This window comes from Hylobates moloch, unplaced genomic scaffold (genome assembly GCF_009828535.3).
Source record: "Hylobates moloch isolate HMO894 unplaced genomic scaffold, HMol_V3 SCAFFOLD_5, whole genome shotgun sequence".
Classification (NCBI taxonomy): Eukaryota; Metazoa; Chordata; class Mammalia; order Primates; family Hylobatidae; genus Hylobates; species Hylobates moloch.
The window spans coordinates 20,925,326-20,943,177 of record NW_026652280.1 but is presented as its reverse complement, the minus strand read 5'-3'; the positions used below and the strand labels follow the sequence as shown (position 1 = coordinate 20,943,177).

At 41.6% G+C, this 17,852-nt stretch overlaps 1 protein-coding gene across 3 annotated transcripts in view; it reads left to right on the top strand.

Annotated features, from left to right (window-relative positions):
- Positions 1-728: 728 nt before the first annotated feature.
- MALT1 (MALT1 paracaspase) overlaps positions 729-17,852 on the top strand; it is a 73,660-nt gene continuing 56,536 nt past the window's right edge. For 2 of the 3 annotated variants that reach the window (XM_032152172.2, XM_032152169.2), the window contains exons 1-2: positions 729-948; positions 10,104-10,270. In XM_032152172.2, coding sequence (XP_032008063.1) covers positions 740-948; positions 10,104-10,270 — 376 coding nt within the window. In that variant the 5' untranslated portion in view covers positions 729-739. Of the gene's footprint in view, positions 949-1,105; positions 1,645-10,103; positions 10,271-17,852 lie in introns of those variants that run through there. The other variant, XM_058438292.1, reaches the window with a different exon arrangement.

The following is a 17,852-nucleotide window of genomic DNA, read 5'->3' as shown; positions in this document are numbered from 1 at the left end:
TCCGGATCTCCAGCACTACTTCCCTCTAGCGATGCCATACACATCTAACCCTAAACCGAGGAAGCGTCCGCTGAGGTTGCCCATTGCAGGATGCTGGTGTGTCGCCGGGCACATGAAAGTCCCTGAGTCAGGGGACAGCGCCCGCCAGAGACTGCGGGCGGGAGCCGGCGACTGAGAACCGCATGCCCCGCTCTCTGGCGTGAGTACGCAGGCCTCCTCCCACGGTCTCGGGAAGCCCAGACGCCGCAGGCTTCCCCGCCGTAGAGGAGCTGCCGGGGCGTAGTTCCTCCACCGCTTCCTCCTCCAGCTGCACCCACCCATCCTTTCCTGCTCGGGAGGGCCTCCTCACCTCCCGGGTTTGAAGCGCGCGCCACGGCCAGCCGCGGACCGCGGGGGAGGGCGAGGGAGGCGCGCAGCCGCACGCAAGCAGTAGGCAGCCCCCCCCCCCCGCCCGCCCCTCAAGGCCCAAGGTCCCGCCCCTCGAGGCTCCGTGCCCCGCCCCGCGAGTGCCCCGCCCCTTTGCGCGGCTGGCGCGGCCAGCCGGCCCGGCTCCCCTCAGCAAACCTGTCTAGTTGGGGCGGGGAGCGGAGCTTCCTCCTCTGAGGGCCGTGCCGCGCTGCCAGATTTGTTCTTCCGCCCCTGCCTCGGCGGCTTGGAGGCGAGCGGAAGGTGCCCCGGGGACGAGGCCCGTGACGGGGCGGGCGGGAGCCCCGGCAGTCCGGGGTCGCCGGCGAGGGCCATGTCGCTGTTAGGGGACCCGCTGGAGGCCCTGCCGCCCTCAGCCGCCCCCACGGGGCCGCTGCTCGCCCCTCCGGCCGGCGCGACCCTCAACCGCCTGCGGGAGCCGCTGCTGCGGAGGCTCAGCGAGCGCCTTGACCAGGCGCCCGAGGGCCGGGGCTGGAGGAGACTGGCGGAGCTGGCGGGGAGTCGCGGGCGCCTCCGCCTCAGGTGAGCTCGGGGCCGCGGCAGGCCGGGCGCGCCGGCCGAGCGAGGTGGGCCGCGGTGGGGAGTTGGGGGCGCCGTCGGCGGGGCTGAGCGCGGCGGGGGCCGCCGGCGTGAGTGAGCGGAGGTGGGGGAGGACTTCGGTCATTGAGGCGGAACGGAACCCAGCAGCTCCCCGGAACGCCTGGGGTTTGAGAGCGGGGCCCAGGGCTCTGGAGGGTGGAGGCAAAAGTGGCCCAGCGGCTGCCTCGCTCCCTGTTCCCACCCCCGCCCCTGGGTGAAAGGGAGAAGTCGAGGTTGACCCCGGAGGATAGTGAGAGAAGGAAAGCTGTCAGGAGACCCCTAGGATGGGGCAGTCATCCAGAGGGCTTAAAATGCAAAAGAAAGAAGTGTGGACACTGCCCTGAGAGACCTGAGGAAGGCTGGGAAGAAGCGCAGGCGAGACGATGAATGCAGAGGGTGGGGTGCAGGAATTCATGAACATCTTACAAGGTATTGGGAAAGACTGACGCCGAACTCATCATCTCCCTCAATCAAACCAGGTTACCACGTTCTTTTCTTGACTTCACCATGAACATGAAACTCGAAGTAAAACTATTTTCCTTGTTAGGTTTGGAATGGCTGTATTAGGGTTCCTGAAGTTTTGGTCTCGAGACTCCTTTACCCTCTTAAGAATTATTGAGGACCCCAGAGAGCTCTTATGTGAGTTAGAGATAATACATACATGTAATATATACTGATATTTACCACCTTCGAAATTAAAGCTAAGACATTGAAAAGATATTAATTTCTTTAAAAAGAATAACCCATTATATGGTAACAGAAATAATACTTTCGTGGAAAAACAAATTTTCCAAAACAAAAAAGTCTATTAGAGAAGTGGCATTGGTTTTCATTTTGAAGATCTCTTTAATGTCTTGGCTTAATCACAGAGCTGGATTCGTTTATGTGCTTCTGCATTCAGTCTGTCGCACTATTACAAGTCACAGAACACTGGAAACTGCAGTGTCCACTCCTGAAAGAATGAATGAAAAAGCTAAATAAAGTCTTAATATTGTTATGAAAAATCTTTTTGACCTTGTGGACCCCGCGAAAGGGTCTCAGGAACTGCATTAGGGGTTCCCAGACCCCACTTAGAACCATTACTTTATACCATTGTTGTAACTTTGGCCTGCCTTTGAACCCCTTAGCAGTTTTTTAAACTTCTCAAATGACTAAGATTTGTCTTACAGTATAATTATTTGTACACATCTTTATAAATGCCTTAAGAACAGCAACTGTCTCTTAATATTGTTATGTGTATAGGTTAGTAAATACTTGATGAAAGGGAAGTCATTCATTCAAAATGGTATTTATTAAGTGCTTATTATTTGCCAGAAATTTTAGAAGATAAAAAACTAACAAATATTCAATTCCTAATCATAAGGGTTTATCCAGTAGTGGACTATTATTTGGGGACCTTTACAATAACATATTAAATGCTGTGTTGGGTATGAATGATAATGGATTTTTATCATTTATTGAGGACATGGTATGTACCATAAAATGTACTAAATGTTTACATGCTGTTGCTGCTTCATTCTTCTTCTTTATTCTTCTTATTTTTGCATTATCTTTTTTTTTTTTTTTCCCCGAGATGGAGTCTTGCTCTGTCGCCCAGGCTGGAGTGCAGTGGTGTGATCTTGGCTCACTACAACCTCCTCCTCCCAGGTTCAAGCAATTCTCCTGCCTCAGCCTCTTGAGTAGCTGGGATTATAGGCATGCGCCACCACAGCCCGCTAATTTTTTTGTATTTTTGGTAAAGACGGGGTTTTGCTGTGTTAGCCAGGCTGGTCTTGACCTAAGGTGATTCAGCCGCCTTAGTCTACCGAAGTACTGGGATTACAGGCATGAGCTACCCTGCCTGCCCACATTATTTTCTTAAACTCTCCTGAAAACTCGCAGTTTCAGAGTTTGGGATTGAGGCAAAGGGTAATAGTGACTTAGGATTATTGCTTGTGCAAAGAAGCAATGATGTGAGGAGGGAATAACTAGCAAGGCCTAGCAGACAGGTGGCATAATTTTTTTCTGTTCTAGGAAAAACACGTTGGGCTTTTGGATATGAAAAAAAAATACAAAATATTGTTATGCTAGGTCCATAAGTTTTTAATTTCTGGACTTACCATAATGTAAAAAATTGTCTTTGGGGGCAGATCTCCAGAGTATTACGGTGTTAACGAGTACTCTAGTTAGGGAAGGTTCTGGGCTTCCTGAAGAAAGCCGGGTTTGGAGGACTCCTACATGGCCATGAAGGAGGGAGAAGAAAGTCAGCAAGGCCCTGCCAGGGAAGAAGCGTGGCTGCTGGAATCTGAAAGCAGCGGATACTTGATGTTGGGTGTTGTGTTTTTCTCGCCTGCCTTCAGTCAGTTCTTGTTAAAGGCTACAAAATGGTCTTAGCTTTGTTTGGGGAAACTAAAGGAAATATTCGAGGCCACTTTTCTGTGGAGTCACACAGAAAGAAGGGGACAGTTGCCTAACAGGTGGCAAGCACAAAGGGCATGCAGTTGTGGAATCTGAGAATTTGGGGTGGGAAGTCTGATGAGAGGCAGATGAGTTTCACCCATCTTTCAAGATGGTGTAAAGATTAGTTTTGAGGAGGTTGGTTGGGGTGAGAAGGGTTGGAGAATTTGGGAACGTTAAGCTCATCCTTATTGAGGTCAGAAGAATTAAACTGACTTTTTTCAAAAAACAGCGCTGGGAACTTGGGGGCTGGACAGTGAAGCAAGGTCAGTTGGGGATGCTTACTCTTATTTAAGACAAAAAAGTTATTGTTAAGTGATTTCATGCTGATGGGAGAAGATCTGTGATACTAGAAGGTCCTAAAGGTATTTTTTCTCCGGTGCCAAAGACGGGAATTGTAGTATGAGTGTCTAGTCCACGTGGATGACAAGTCCCACGAGGCTGTGAAGTGCTTTCTTCAGTCGCTGGATCTGCAGCCCTAAAATCTCGAAATGTTGCCCATTCTGTTTCTTTTTCTTCTCTTCACTTTTTTTTCTGGCACTTTACATCTTTCCTCGAACTGGGTGAAAATTTAATAATACACGTAAGTAAACCACAAGAAAAGAGCCCGTTCAAACTGTCTACAAGAGATTAGGAATAATTGTAAATGTTTTCATTGCTGATGACTCGGAGTAAATCCTTGTTGATAGCTTAGTTCCCCACAACCATGTACATTTGGGAATGCGCTATAGTCAAACCTGGCCCTGATTCCATTCAAGACTGACCTGGACACCCTTTGCTGTTAGTGTAGATAGACACAGATTCTGAGGGTCTTGCCCAAGCTATGTAAATTCTTTGGTGGCATGGAACATCTGAGCCCTAAGGATGGCAGACCTTACAGGAGGTTCTAAATGCTGCCTAAAATTCTGTTAAGTAGGGAGCTTAGAAATGGGGCTGTGGAACCTGGACCATGGAAAAACAGTCATTGCATACCTGCTGAGTAGAAGGTGCACTTTTAGCTGCAGAAATCCTGCTCATGCAATTTATTATAGGAATGAGAACGTGTAAAAGGCTCTAACAAAAGGTTTTCTCCCAGCCTGGGAAACATACTGAGACCCTGTTTCTACAAAAAATAAAAAATTAGCCAGGCATAGTGGCACAGGCTTGTAGTCCCAGCTACTCTGCAGGCTGAGGTGGGATTGCTTGAGCCCAGGAGTTCGAGGCTGCAGTGAGCCTCAACAATTATAATTGAAAATCATTCAGTAATCATTCATTTATGAATAATTAATATGGACAAGACAGAATTTTATTGATTTAGGTATTGTCAACCTCCAGCATGGTAGACAGAGTAAGACCTTGTCTCTAAAACAAATAAACTAAAAAAAGATTTCCTTCTCGCCCTCTTGGTCTTATCCTTCAGTCCCATGACTTTACATTTATTTGGATTGATTACTCCTAATTTCTATTTCCAGCCCGTTTCTCTGCTTTGAACTCCTAGATTCATGTATGTAAACACTTGTTTGCCATCTTCTCTTGAATGACTAAGACACGTCTTAAATGTAACATGTCCAAAATTTAACACGTCTTCCCTTATAAACCTCTTTCTTTCACAGTTTCTGCACCCTCTGGTTGTTCAGGCCAAAAACTTCGAAGTCATTCCTGACTCCACTTTTACACACAGATCATTTTTATCAGCACATCCTGCCTGCTGTACCTTCACTAAATATATGCAGAATGCAGCCTCCACTGCTGGCACTCTGGGCCAAGCCACGTTGTCTCAACTAGATTATTCCAGTAGCCACTTAACTTCTCCCTCTTTTGCTTTGCTCCCACCCCAGTCTGTTACCAATATAGCAGTAAGAATGATTCTTTTAAAACATCACATCAGGTCTTATTCCTCCTCTGCTCAAAACTCTCCTCTGTGAGGCCTGTGTGAGGCCAGGCGTGGTGGCCTCACACCTGTAATCCCAGCACTGGGAGGCCAGGGTGGGAGGGTTCCTTACGCCTAGGACTTCAAAACCAGCCTGGGCAACATAGAGAGACCCCATTAAAAAAATGCCAACTCTCCTATTGCTTTTCCATCTCAGAGTAAGAACACCATTAGCTACCAGTTCACTCTTAATCCTGGTATCTTCTTATCTCTATCCTTCTCTACTCTGGTCACATGTGCTTTTTTGCCTTCCTTTGGACACAGTAGTCTTTGTACTTGCTGCCTACTCAGGCTGAGATGGTCTCCACAGGTAACCACATGACTTGTTCATCTCACTGAGCTCTTCTCTGATGATAATATTTAAAATTACCCCCTACATCTGCCCAGTGTTACCTGTCTACTTGCGTTACCTTAGTTTCCTCCACAACACTTAATGACCATTGGCTGGTTGGATACATACACAAAAAGATATCTCTGTGTATATTTAAATTTATGTCTGTACTTCTCGAATAAAAGATCCAGGAAGATACAGAATTTTGTTTTGTTTGCTGCTGTATCCTCAATACCTAGAAAAAAACGGTGGCCTATTTTAGGTGATTGATAAATAGATCAAATTAATGAATAAAGATTCCAAATAGTAAATGTACCAAGAGGAGAAGCAGAAGAACCTAAAAACAGCATTATGGTTTGTCCCCTAAAGGGTGTATAATACATTCTATTTGATTAAATATTTTTTAAAGATAAAAATAGAGATATTTTTAAAAAGCAGAGTACATTTGTTTCAGTAATAAAGCAGTTTTTAAATTAAATCAAAAATTCTGAGTTAGGACTTTCAGAAACTACTTCAAAGCACATTCTTACAGGAATGTAACTTAAAAAGGAAAGAAAGAAAAGTTAGGTATGTATAAGCATCATCTTAGCTGAAAGCCAGTGGCCATGCGGAAAATCAGTAAAACAAAAAGAGATACAGAATCTTCTTTTTCTCCTGTGCCTCTTGTAATGGAAGAGAAATCATCTATAGTTCAATTTGATCTTTGTTCTTTTGGGGGGAAGGAAAGCCAAGTGTTTTTAATTTCTCTATATCAATATAGACATTAATTAAAGCATCACTGGGTTGCATTTGATGAGATGGCTTCTTAATTTCATTTATCAGATCCTGGTAAATTTCTGAATCATAAAAATTATATTTAGCATACAGCATCCCTATTTTTACAAATCTCATTCTAATTATTTACAAAATTAGTAATCCTTGTATTGTTTCTAATACAGGTTCTTTCACTTGGGCATTTCAGAAACTAGTAAAATAAAATTTCACAGAATAAGAGCACTAACAGGCAGCTTCACCTTTTTATGTTTTCTGTCATCATAGTCACCATTGTTTCTTAAAGGAAAGAACACTTTAACACCTAAAAATAGAAAAGACAGTTTTAGAATAAAAGACAGCTTTGTTGTCCTTATTTTTATCATTTTACCTTGGACTGCAGATTGTGCTGCCACTGGTCTAGAGTCCATAATTTGGGACTGGTTGACCTGTGATACGATGATTCACATTTAACAAGAATGGCATATTGAATATAATAAAATTGAACTAGGATGCTTAGAAAAGAATACCTAGTAAATATAGTGATCACAGGCCTTAGAGGACATTTTCAGGTTACCAAAATAATACTCAAAAAAATGCTTAAGGAAAAGCTAAAATTGTTTCAGAAATAAGCATAGTTAAGAAATTAGCTTTAATATTCTTTTAGTATCCCCATATTCTTATTGCATAATAAGAGCTAACCTTTATTGAATGTCTGTTACCTGCCAAGCACTGTATTAAGCACTTCTTACATGGATTAGCTATTTAATTCTAACAACCCTATGAGGTAGATAATATTACTAATGAAATTAATTTGATCGTATAGATTTTTTCCATATGAAATAACATTATCACTGAATTTTAAATCTTGGGTGACAGTATAAATGCTATGATAGCATCTTAATAAGACTGCTCAAAATGAATGAGGATTAATATTTCAAGCAATAAAATAGCTTGCTAACCTTGATTCTGTCACACCCTGGCACTATTATGTTTCACCCCTTGCATCTATTCAGGCTTTCAGCCTTGACAATTATGATTGAAATTCATTCAGTTATCATTCATTAATGCATAATTAATATGGACAAGACAGAATTTTAGGTATTGAGGGATTTTATGTCTGTATGTGTGTGTATACACACACATATGTTTAATATGATGGGGTTTCTGTTTTCAAGGAGTTTGCTATAATCTAGTAGGATAAAGCAGCTTTTCTTCATGCTCATGAAGAAAAGCTCACAGTTCTAAGGTGAAATTATGTGAGATAAAACATGAAACAAGTCTGCACATGACTGCTTAAGGCCCAAATTCAGGCTGCTACCTGTTTTGTATAGCCCATGATCTAAGACTGGTTTTTGTATTTTACGAATTGTAAAACAAAACAAAAAACAACAAAGAAAAATGTGTGATAGAGACTCTATGGCCCAGAATATCTAAAATATATACTCGCTGGCCATTTAGAAAAACAATTGTCTATAAAATAAGTGCAGTTAGGAGACTGTGTCTATAAAGTGTGTTTGGTGGACTGGTGTGGTCTAGGAGGACCTTGTAGAGAAGCTAGAGTTAATATGGGACTGTAATTCAAATTGGCAGGAAAAGGAGCAGGATCTGCAAACATGGATGTGGTATGAAATCTACAGTATATCGTGCAGATTATCTAAACACTTTGGTTGGCTATTGTTGGTTATGTTTCTTTGGGAAAGTTTTTCTGTCATTGATTGCTCGGTTTTTTCTTGATTCTTTTGTCTCCCCTTGAATGTTTAATACTTGTACTTTCCCCTTCTATAAAATGATTACAGTTAATATCATTGTTCCATTCTTCATGGCCTTCTATGATCTGATCTTAACCTGTCTTTCTAATCTCGTATACGACTACTGCACACAATAACATGGAAAAGGAAATTGTATATGTATGTTAATTACTGGTATTTTAAAAAGAATAGTTTTAACAAAAGGACAATAAGACACTCTTTAAAGGAAGGGTTAGCAAACTATTTCCATAGAGGGCCCAATGGTAAATATTTTTGGCTTTGCAATCAGGTATTCAGCTGTACTTTTGTATCAGGAGAGCTGCCGTAGACATTTGTAAATATGTGAATGAATGAGTGTAGCTGTGCTCCAATAAAACTTTATTTACAGAAATCAGGTAGCTGAACACATTTGGCCCACAGGCCATGGTCCCTGCTGTAGGATATTTCTAGGTACTTAGAAGTACCTTGGTTTTTTCAAGACAGAGTCTCGATCTGTCGCCCAAGCTGGAGTGCAGTGGCACGATCTCAGCTCGCTACAATCTCTGCCTCCTGGGTTCAAGCGATTCTTGTGCCTCCTGGGTTCAAGCGATTCTTGTGCCTCCTGAGTAGTTGGGACTACAGGCGTGCACCACCACACACCTGCTAACTTTTGTGTTTTTATTGGAGATGGGCTTTCACCATGTTGGCCAGGCTGGTCTCAAACTCCTGGCTTGATGAGATCCACGTGCCTTGGCCTCCCAAAGTGCTGGGATTACAGGTGTGAGCCACCGTGCCCAGCCTAAGTACTTTGAATGTCAATAGTACTGGTTCTCTTTCTAAATATACTTTTTTAGAATTATCAAAGGAGCCAGGAGTGGTGGCTCCAGCTCTTTGGGAGGCAGAGGTGGGATTATCGCTTGAGCCCAGGAGTTCGAAACCAGCCTGGGCAACATAGCAAGACAACATCTCTATTAAAAAAATTATTGAAAAATAAATGCACGTAAAAAAATCAACAGTACAAAAGGGGTTATAGTGAAAAGTAGATCATCCAGCCGTGAGCTCTACTCTTTTACCCTCTCTGAGGCAACCACGGCTACGAGTTTCTTAGATACCTTTTCAGAGTTTACTCTCCATGTATAAGAACACACACAAATAATCTTGGTAATAACAAACACTGTTCTGTATCTTCCTTTTTTTGTATGAATACACACATAGACATACTACCTTGTTAATACAAATAGTAGTGTATTATACACAGTTTTTTATGTTAATTCCTTCATTTCTCAGTATGTCTTGAAGACCTGTGCCTTTACCTCAGGCTCAGTTTTTTTAATGAATTAACAGTATTTCATTTGATATACATGCCGTAATTTATTTAAACTAGTAATTGAGGATATTTTAAGTATTTTCGAGACATTAGCCTCTCTTCCTTTCAATTCAGAGTACTACCAACACCGTTTATATATATGCATGTGCCATGATTTAAGATATTTTGGCTCCCTAATGGAATGAGTGCATATTTCTTTCACTCAGGAGGCAGCAGAATGTAGCCTACTGGGACTTCATTTGGTGTCATTCTGTATTTCATCATCTTTGAAGAAGGAGTAAGGATATTTTTCTGGCCTTCCTATTCCCCATTCCTAAATTAAAGGCAAAAAAACCTTTGTCAGTATCAAGGCTCAATTTCTCTCACATCCTGTTTCTGGGTTTCTCATTCTCCTGATTTAATAATCATGGGAGCTGAGTGGGAGAAGGGAATAAAGAGGAATTCCCCATGATGAAAGAGGAGGAAAGGATACTCGCATTCATTATGTGAATAGTTTGTCACCACTCACCCACTCACTTGTGATTTATTCCGTACAGCACCACCGTGGTCCAGCTATATAGCAGGTGTATCATGTGGAAGAAAGCCGTTGACTTGAATTCTTTCTGTTGCTTTCAGTTGCCTAGACCTGGAGCAGTGTTCTCTTAAGGTACTAGAGCCTGAAGGAAGCCCCAGCCTGTGTCTGCTGAAGTTAATGGGTGAAAAAGGTTGCACAGTCACAGAATTGAGTGATTTCCTGCAGGCTATGGAACACACTGAAGTTCTTCAGCTTCTCAGCCCCCCAGGTAGGTTTTGTTCTTAGGATTATTCTCCAGGAGTTCATGGAGCCAAACTTAGAAGAAAATGTCTCTTTTGACCAGGTGAATTGTGTTAAATATTTTTGGAAAATGTAAATGTGTAGTGCCTTGTTTGCTTTCCCAGGTTGAGACTAAAGAACACATAAAAAGCAAATGCAATGCATGAATATTGGTTGGATTGTGGTTGAAGAAACCAGCTACATGAGACATTTTTGAGATAGTTGGAAAAATCTGAATGTAACTACATATTTGATATATTAAGTAATTATCATATGAGGATACTATAGAAGAATGTCGTTTTTTTAAAAGGAGATGCGTTTTGAAGTATTAGGGAGACGATTCCTATAACGTACATTGGAATAGTGCAGCCAAAAAAATGAACATGTATTTATTCCTATGTATTTATATAGATGAAGTAAAGCAAGTATGACAAATGTTTAAGTTTTTTTTTGCTGCAGTGAGGCTTTTGAATGTTGATTAACTCAATCTTGTAACCTTATGAGTTTTTCCTGAATTACCGATATTGGGTGAGGCTTTGCACTTCCCACATCAGGTGAGGCTTAGGAAACAGTCCCTCTTCTCCATTCAGCTCCTCTCCTCTCAACTGCAGATAGAGTTGGTCTGCAGCAGTGGTGGGGGGCAGGAGGGACATGCCATCGAAGTTGCCTGGTTGTGGCAGCACTGCAGACCTCCTTCCTTACCTGGGGATCCAGTGGGCCATTATTTGTCCCACAGGAAGCAAAGAGGCTGGTTGAGCTTGGAAAGGCAGGTTGAGCTTGGAAAGACAAAGGACCTGATACACTCTATTTTACGTGGTTTTGATGTATACCATTTCAATATATAACCAGCTTGGTTATGATATATTTTTAAGTTAACATGAGGAACTTAAAACCATAATTGAGATGTTATTTTTTATTGTTAGTTGTGGGATAGGGAATTAGGAACACATGGTATAGTGGTAGGCTGTCAGTTACATGTGCCAGAAACCCCAACCCAAATAGGCATAATAAAGAGAATACATTTCTCCTTCTAATTGAAAAGCTTAGAGCAGGTTTGGCTTCAAGAGAATCAAGGAACAATCCTGTTCTCAAGGTGTTGGTTGGTTTTTGTCTTTGCTCTTCCTTTCTTGGCACTGGCTTCCTTCCACGACTGACTCTCCACGTAGCGCAAGACGTGTGCTGGCTTTTTCTGGGCTCCTTCATTCTTGCCCCAGCAAAACCCGGAGGGTTCATCTAGTTAACTAGCTTCGGTCACATGCCTAGCTCTAAACCTGTCACTGTACCAAGGAGATGGAATGTGCTGACTCGCCTGGCTTAAAGCCAGGAGTGGAGTTGGATTGAGTCAGCTTTCCTGGAACCATATGGATCACCAAACAAAATTAAAACTATTAGAAGGAAAAAGGAAGCAGCAGATACTGGGGAGGTAACCAAAAAATTTACTACAAATGGAAAGGGCCCTGGATTATAAATAAGGAGACTTGGACTCCCAATCATCCCCTGCTTTACAAGGCCCGCTGTAGATGGTAAAATAGGCCTCTGATAAATGCCCTATGAATTTGATACACCCTGTATTGGATGCTTGCCTTCTATTTCCCAGTGCCTCTTCCTACCAACAGGGCTGGGGTGGGAATAACTAGCTGCTAATACCACCCTCCCAAATGCAACTGTTGTTTGGCACCAAACAGTAAACTTTCTTTTTTAAACCTGGTCCATTACTGATAGAAACAGTAGAGTTCCTAAAGTGGTATGTATCAATTTTTATATTGCTGGTGCCTGAAGTAACACCCAGGAGTTGTGACATTTGAAATCTACTAGTCTAGGTTTCGTACTGGTAAAGTCCAAGTTCTCATACTTACTAAAGTCTACTTTTGCTTACTTTACTAAGTTCTCATACTTTATTGAATATCAGGGCCTCTGAAAGCTTAGGAAACCTTTCTGGGAAGTAAATATAACATGTATTTCATTCTCTTTTTCAGTAATTATGCTCAATTACTCTGTTATTTGTCAAGTCTATAATATGAACATAAGTATTCTCTACCTCGCAGAGTTATAGGAGCTGCATGAGATAATGTTGTGTTGAATTTCATTTATACAGTGACAGGGGCCTCATATCTCTTTTGATGTGTGTTGTGATCACTGGCCTGAGAGCTAGGGTTTCGGAATTTTTAAGTTTCCCATATGTGAAACCGGGCTTGACTGAAATTGAGTCATATATTTATTTAGGTGTAACAATTTGCCTGAATTTTAAAAATAACAATATTTTATATTTTTATTTTTGACAGGCCAGCAACTAATAAAGTGCCACCCTAATAAACATTAGTAATCTTCGTTTGAAAAATCCATTTTTGCTCTTTGTGTTTTTCTCCAAATAGGATTAGCACTTTTCTATCAATGTTCCCCAGTGCAGATTATCCTGATAATATTTGGCTTACAGGCTTTCTCAAGATTATCTCATAGGGTTTTTTTGCATTTGAGGAGAGACTAGGAAAGGAAAGCAGTTTATTTTTTTCTTTTCGTTTTTAATTTTCTCTTCAGTATATTTGTGAGCTGTAGGGAAATATTATTTGTTTTTTTGTTTTGTTTTGTTTTGTTTTTTTTTGAGACGGAGTCTTGCTCTGTCACCCAGGCTGGAGTGCAGTGGCGTGATCTCGGCTCACTGCAAGCTCCGCCTCCTGGGTTCACGCCATTCTCCTGCCTCAGCCTCTCCGAGTAGCTGGGACTACAGGCGCCCGCCACCACGGCAGGCTAATTTTTTTGTATTTTTAGTAGAGACGGGGTTTCACTGTGGTCTCGATCTCCTGACCTCGTGATCCGCCCGCCTTGGCCTCCCAAAGTGCTGGGATTACAAGCGTGAGCCACCACGCCCGGCCCTTATTTTGTTTTTTAAATTTTTTGTGAGAAAGGGTCTTGCTCTGTCTCCCAGGCCGGAATGCAGTGATATGGTCTCAGCTCACTGCAACCTCTGTCTCCGGAGGCTCAAGCAGTCCTCCCGCCTCAGCCTCCTGAGTAGCTGGGACTACAAGCATGCACCACCATACCCAGCTGATTTTTGCATTTTTGGTAGATACGGGGTTTTGCCATGTTGCCCAGGCTGGTCTTGAACTCCTGGGCTCAAGCAATCCACCTGCCCTGGCCTCCCAAAACACTGGGATTACAGGCGGGAGCCACCACCCTGTTTCTGTGTTACCACTTGTGCACTGTTTCTGTGAAGTTTTATGTCATGTTAGCCATATAATATCCTTAGGAACTGGTTGTTGTTTGAATGTTAATTATTGATTTAACAGCAAACATTTTGAGATCTAATAAAGCTCAGTAATTTTAGGAAGAAGTAATTAATTTGTTAGCTTACTATCTGCATCTAATATGCATAATCTAAGATTTGCTCTTTTTTTTTTTTTTTTTTGAGATAGAGTTTCGCTGTTCTTGCCCAGGCTGGAGTGCAATGGCACGATTTTGGCTCACCGCAACCTCTGCCTCCCAGGTGCAAGCGATTCTCCTGCCTCAGCCTCCCGAGTAGCTGGGATTACAGGCATGTGCCACCACGCCCAGCTAATTTTGTATTTTTAGTAGAGATGGGTTTCTCCATGTTGATCAGGCTGGTTTCGAACTTCCGACCTCAAGTCATCCACCCGCCTCGGCCTCCCAAAGTGCTGAGATTACAGGAGTGAGCCACAGTGCTCAGCTGACTTACTCTATTTATAGATAGTAGAATAAAGAAATAAGAATTATAGAGAATAATTTTAATATTTTAATAAAGGTATTGAGAATAAAAACTATTGTAATTATATTAAGAAGATAAGCACAGATAGAATCAACTTAATTGGTGGTTTGCCTCATGCATTCAATAAAGTTCACTGTATTGCAGTGCCCTTGCTATGCTAGGCATTATGCTAGATACTGTGAGTTTAGAGATGAATAAAACAATAGTTTCCACCTGCTGGTAGGTCATAGTTTAGTAAGGGAGACAAACATATAAAAGATCATATCCAAGACAGTTGTAAAAAAATATATATATATAGAAAGTTTATCTGATCTCCAGTTTTCCCTCTTTGCTATATTCTTGAGTCTTAGTGAAAATACAAAATAGAAATATTCTAATGTTTTCTCTCTTTTTTGCATTGATACTATTTCATAGGAGGACATTACTTCTCATTCCACAGGAAGTCTGATGATTTTCCTCTGTCCTTACAGAGGGAAGCCTGGTTTGGGTTATGCTGTGAACTGGCCTTTGAGGTCTAAATGCAGGGAGAAGGGGAAACTTTAGATTTATTTTGATTAAACGAAAAACTATAGTCTTAGGTTGCCATATTCTGTTCCAAGTGATGGTGGAACAACAGTCAGAGGTAGCTCTGAAAGGTAACTGTAACTGTCATGTGGAGTTTCTCTGTCTTTTGAGAAACTGACCAAGTTTCTTTTCTGGATTTGTTTTGGTGCCCAGAAATAGCTAGGGCAGTATCCATGCTTCTCTAACTAGAACAGTTTGCGTGATGAGGAGCCAGCTTCAGCAGTCACTCAGCATGAAGTCTGAGTGTAAACTCACTCTGGAATTATAATTTTATATATTTTGTGAAGGAGCCTCAGAGGATGGAGGTTTACTCTCTTGCTTTCGCTCTCGTGGAGCATTTCCACTGCACATGGGTTGGCCAACTTGCCCCTCAGTCTGGTCTTACTTGAATTATATGGTAGAGAAATCACTTCTAGTTTTTGTGTGTGGATGATGTTCATCCCATTTTCCAGCGCTAGTAAATTGTTTCCCTACTTTTATTCCTTCGCTCATCTCAGTGGGAATTGGAGAAGGGGGTTAAATGAATGTGTTGAAATGGTTTTGAACCAAAGGTCTGTAATGATTTTTTTTTAGGTCTTATTTAAGTTTCAAAGACTGATTCCAAAGCAACCAATATTGACATCTGTATTATTGGCAAATGTAGATAGACTTAGATATGTAGCTCAAGGTGCTTTTGTTTCTTTTGTTGTTGCTGTTGTTGTTTGTTTGCTTTTTGAGTCTTACTGTGTCACCCAGGCTGGAGTGCAGTGGCGCGATCTTGGCTCACTGCAACCTCATCTCCCAGGTTCAAGCGATTCTTCTGCCTCAGCCTCCTGAGTAGCTGGGATTACAGGCACGTGCCACCATGCCCAGCTAATTTTTATATTTTTAGTAGCGACGAGGTTTCGCCATGTTGACCAGGCTGGTCTCAAACTGCTGACTTCAGGTAATCCGTCCACCTCAGCCTCCCAAAGTGCTGGGATTGCAGGCATGAGCCACCACACCCAGCCTATTTGTTTCTTTTGGTTTAAGTGAAAACATTGTGAGTGTAGAATTATAGGCTTCATCAGTCCTAGTTACATACGTCACGAAATGGTTGCCTGGAGAAGTGATGCCCTTAACCTGGAATGGGCAGAGCAGAGGCTGAATGATGGGAGCTGTTTAGAGAGAACTAGCATTCTTGATATGGGTCTCATTAAGATGAATCCCAAGTTGCTTTTCAACTCCAGTGCTGCGATATTGCCGTTTTATTTCACTCTTCATATGAAAGGTGCCTCACTGAGGGTACCTATGAGATGTCTGTGGCAGGGTCATGTGCCATCTTTTCAGTAGCACCTTTTCCATTTGTCTCTACTCCTTGTTTATTTCATACCGTTTTTTCTCAGATCCATTGTAACATATGCATTGTTATGTTTTGGCTATTAATTTTTATTCCTTTTTTATCTCTAAAATAAGTGCAAAGGTTGTTTAATATTATGCTTTAGTTTCTAAAATACCTTTACTTCACATTTTATCTTTACAATTCTGTGAAGCGACAGAACAGTGCTTTTGTGAACATTTAAATTTTAACCAACAAACATTTACATGGAAAATGAGATTTCCAAAAGTTATCATTTGGCCAAAGTCACAATTATTAACAAAGGTAGGATTAAAAACCAGGTCTGCTGACCCTGACCTGAACTCAATACCATTTCCATAATGCTAGGAAATTTCTGAATTAAGAAACTTAGTTCTGTATTATTACCTCAGTTGCCTCTTTGACCCATGGACTTCAATTTTTTTCTTCCTGCCAACTTAAAAAGTGCTCAAAGACTGGATCTTATTTGTAAGGGACTTTTCTTATTTCATGAATATCAGGAAATTGGCAATTATTCCTAAAAGAAAAATATCAAGAAGTGAAAAGAGAAAAAGATGGTATGGAGGGGCATGAAGATAAGGAAGAAGTAGAGGGAGAGAAAGGGCTGGTGAACAAGGCCTGAAGGAATGTCCTTCTGGATGTGGAGTGTTGAGGGGAGTCTCAGGCAATGTAACAGAATAAGGGATGTGATGTGGGAAACTAGATTTAGCTACAGTCTATACAAATTTCAATTGACATGTAAGAGAAACATATGTGAACATACTTTGTATAATGCCGTAGGAGGGACACACATGGACCTACTTTGGTTATATAGTGGGGGAAATTGTTAGAGAAAGAGGAATGATATTTATTTGGGCACACTGTAGGGCATGTGGGTACTCTTCTGTGATAGCATAGAAGATTGCAGAGTAACTTTGAGGACGAGTTTTAGATGGAAGTTGATGAAAATCATTTTTTTGTTTCATAGCCTCTGAAAGTAGATGGCCTTCAGTGTATGGAACAGATCTGTTTTTGGAAAAAGTATTTATTGATAAACTACATCAACATTTAAATGTGTTGTGAGAGAGAATAACTTCAAGGGAAGCTATGATGTGTCCTTTTGTCAAAAATTATCCTAATTTATCTTATAATTTCAGCAGGGTTTTAGATTTTTGTTTTATTGCTTAATAGCATGTACTTGTTTATCGGCATATGTGTGTGTAGTTGAAAGCACAATCCTTGGTTCCATCATACCTAGTCACATTCTCCTAGGCTTACAGGAAATCAAGTAACTTCTCTGACTTCTTTGTAGATGTTATCTGAAAAATATGCTTGTTTACCAGGAAGCTGTGTGTTCACCGTTTAAAATAGAACTTTCATTTGTATGCCTTCGTACAGCCTACGTAGCACTATACCATATTCTTTTTTTACCTTTGTTCAGCACCTTCTCACTAGTGGGTGCAGCATTGGGGTGGCTAAGGGTTGACCATGGGTCCCTGTCGCACAAGGCTTTGTGGGAGGAAGGAAATTTGTGTGGTTAAAACATGGGAGGTATTGCAACTCATTTTCTTGACTATTCACCAGGGGTGGTTTCCAAATCACATTTTGCCTTTCAATTCTCAGTCTTTGAAGCAATAAATTGTATATATATTTTATACACACACACACACACACACACACACACACTTGCTTGTTAATAAAGTTGTTGGTGCAGGACAGGCTTATAAACTTTTAGATGTACATTAAAAGCCACTTTGTCTTGGCCAGGCATGGTGGCTCACACCTGTAATCCCAACACTTTGGGAGGCTAAGGTAGGAGAATCCCTTGAGGCCAGGAGTTCTGGGCAACATATGAGGCCAACCTGGGCAACATAGTGAGGCCCTGTTTCTACAAAAAAAAATATATATACTAATTTTAAAAATCACTTAGTCTTGTGTCCCACACAAAGGAAGGATAACTTTTAGAACCTG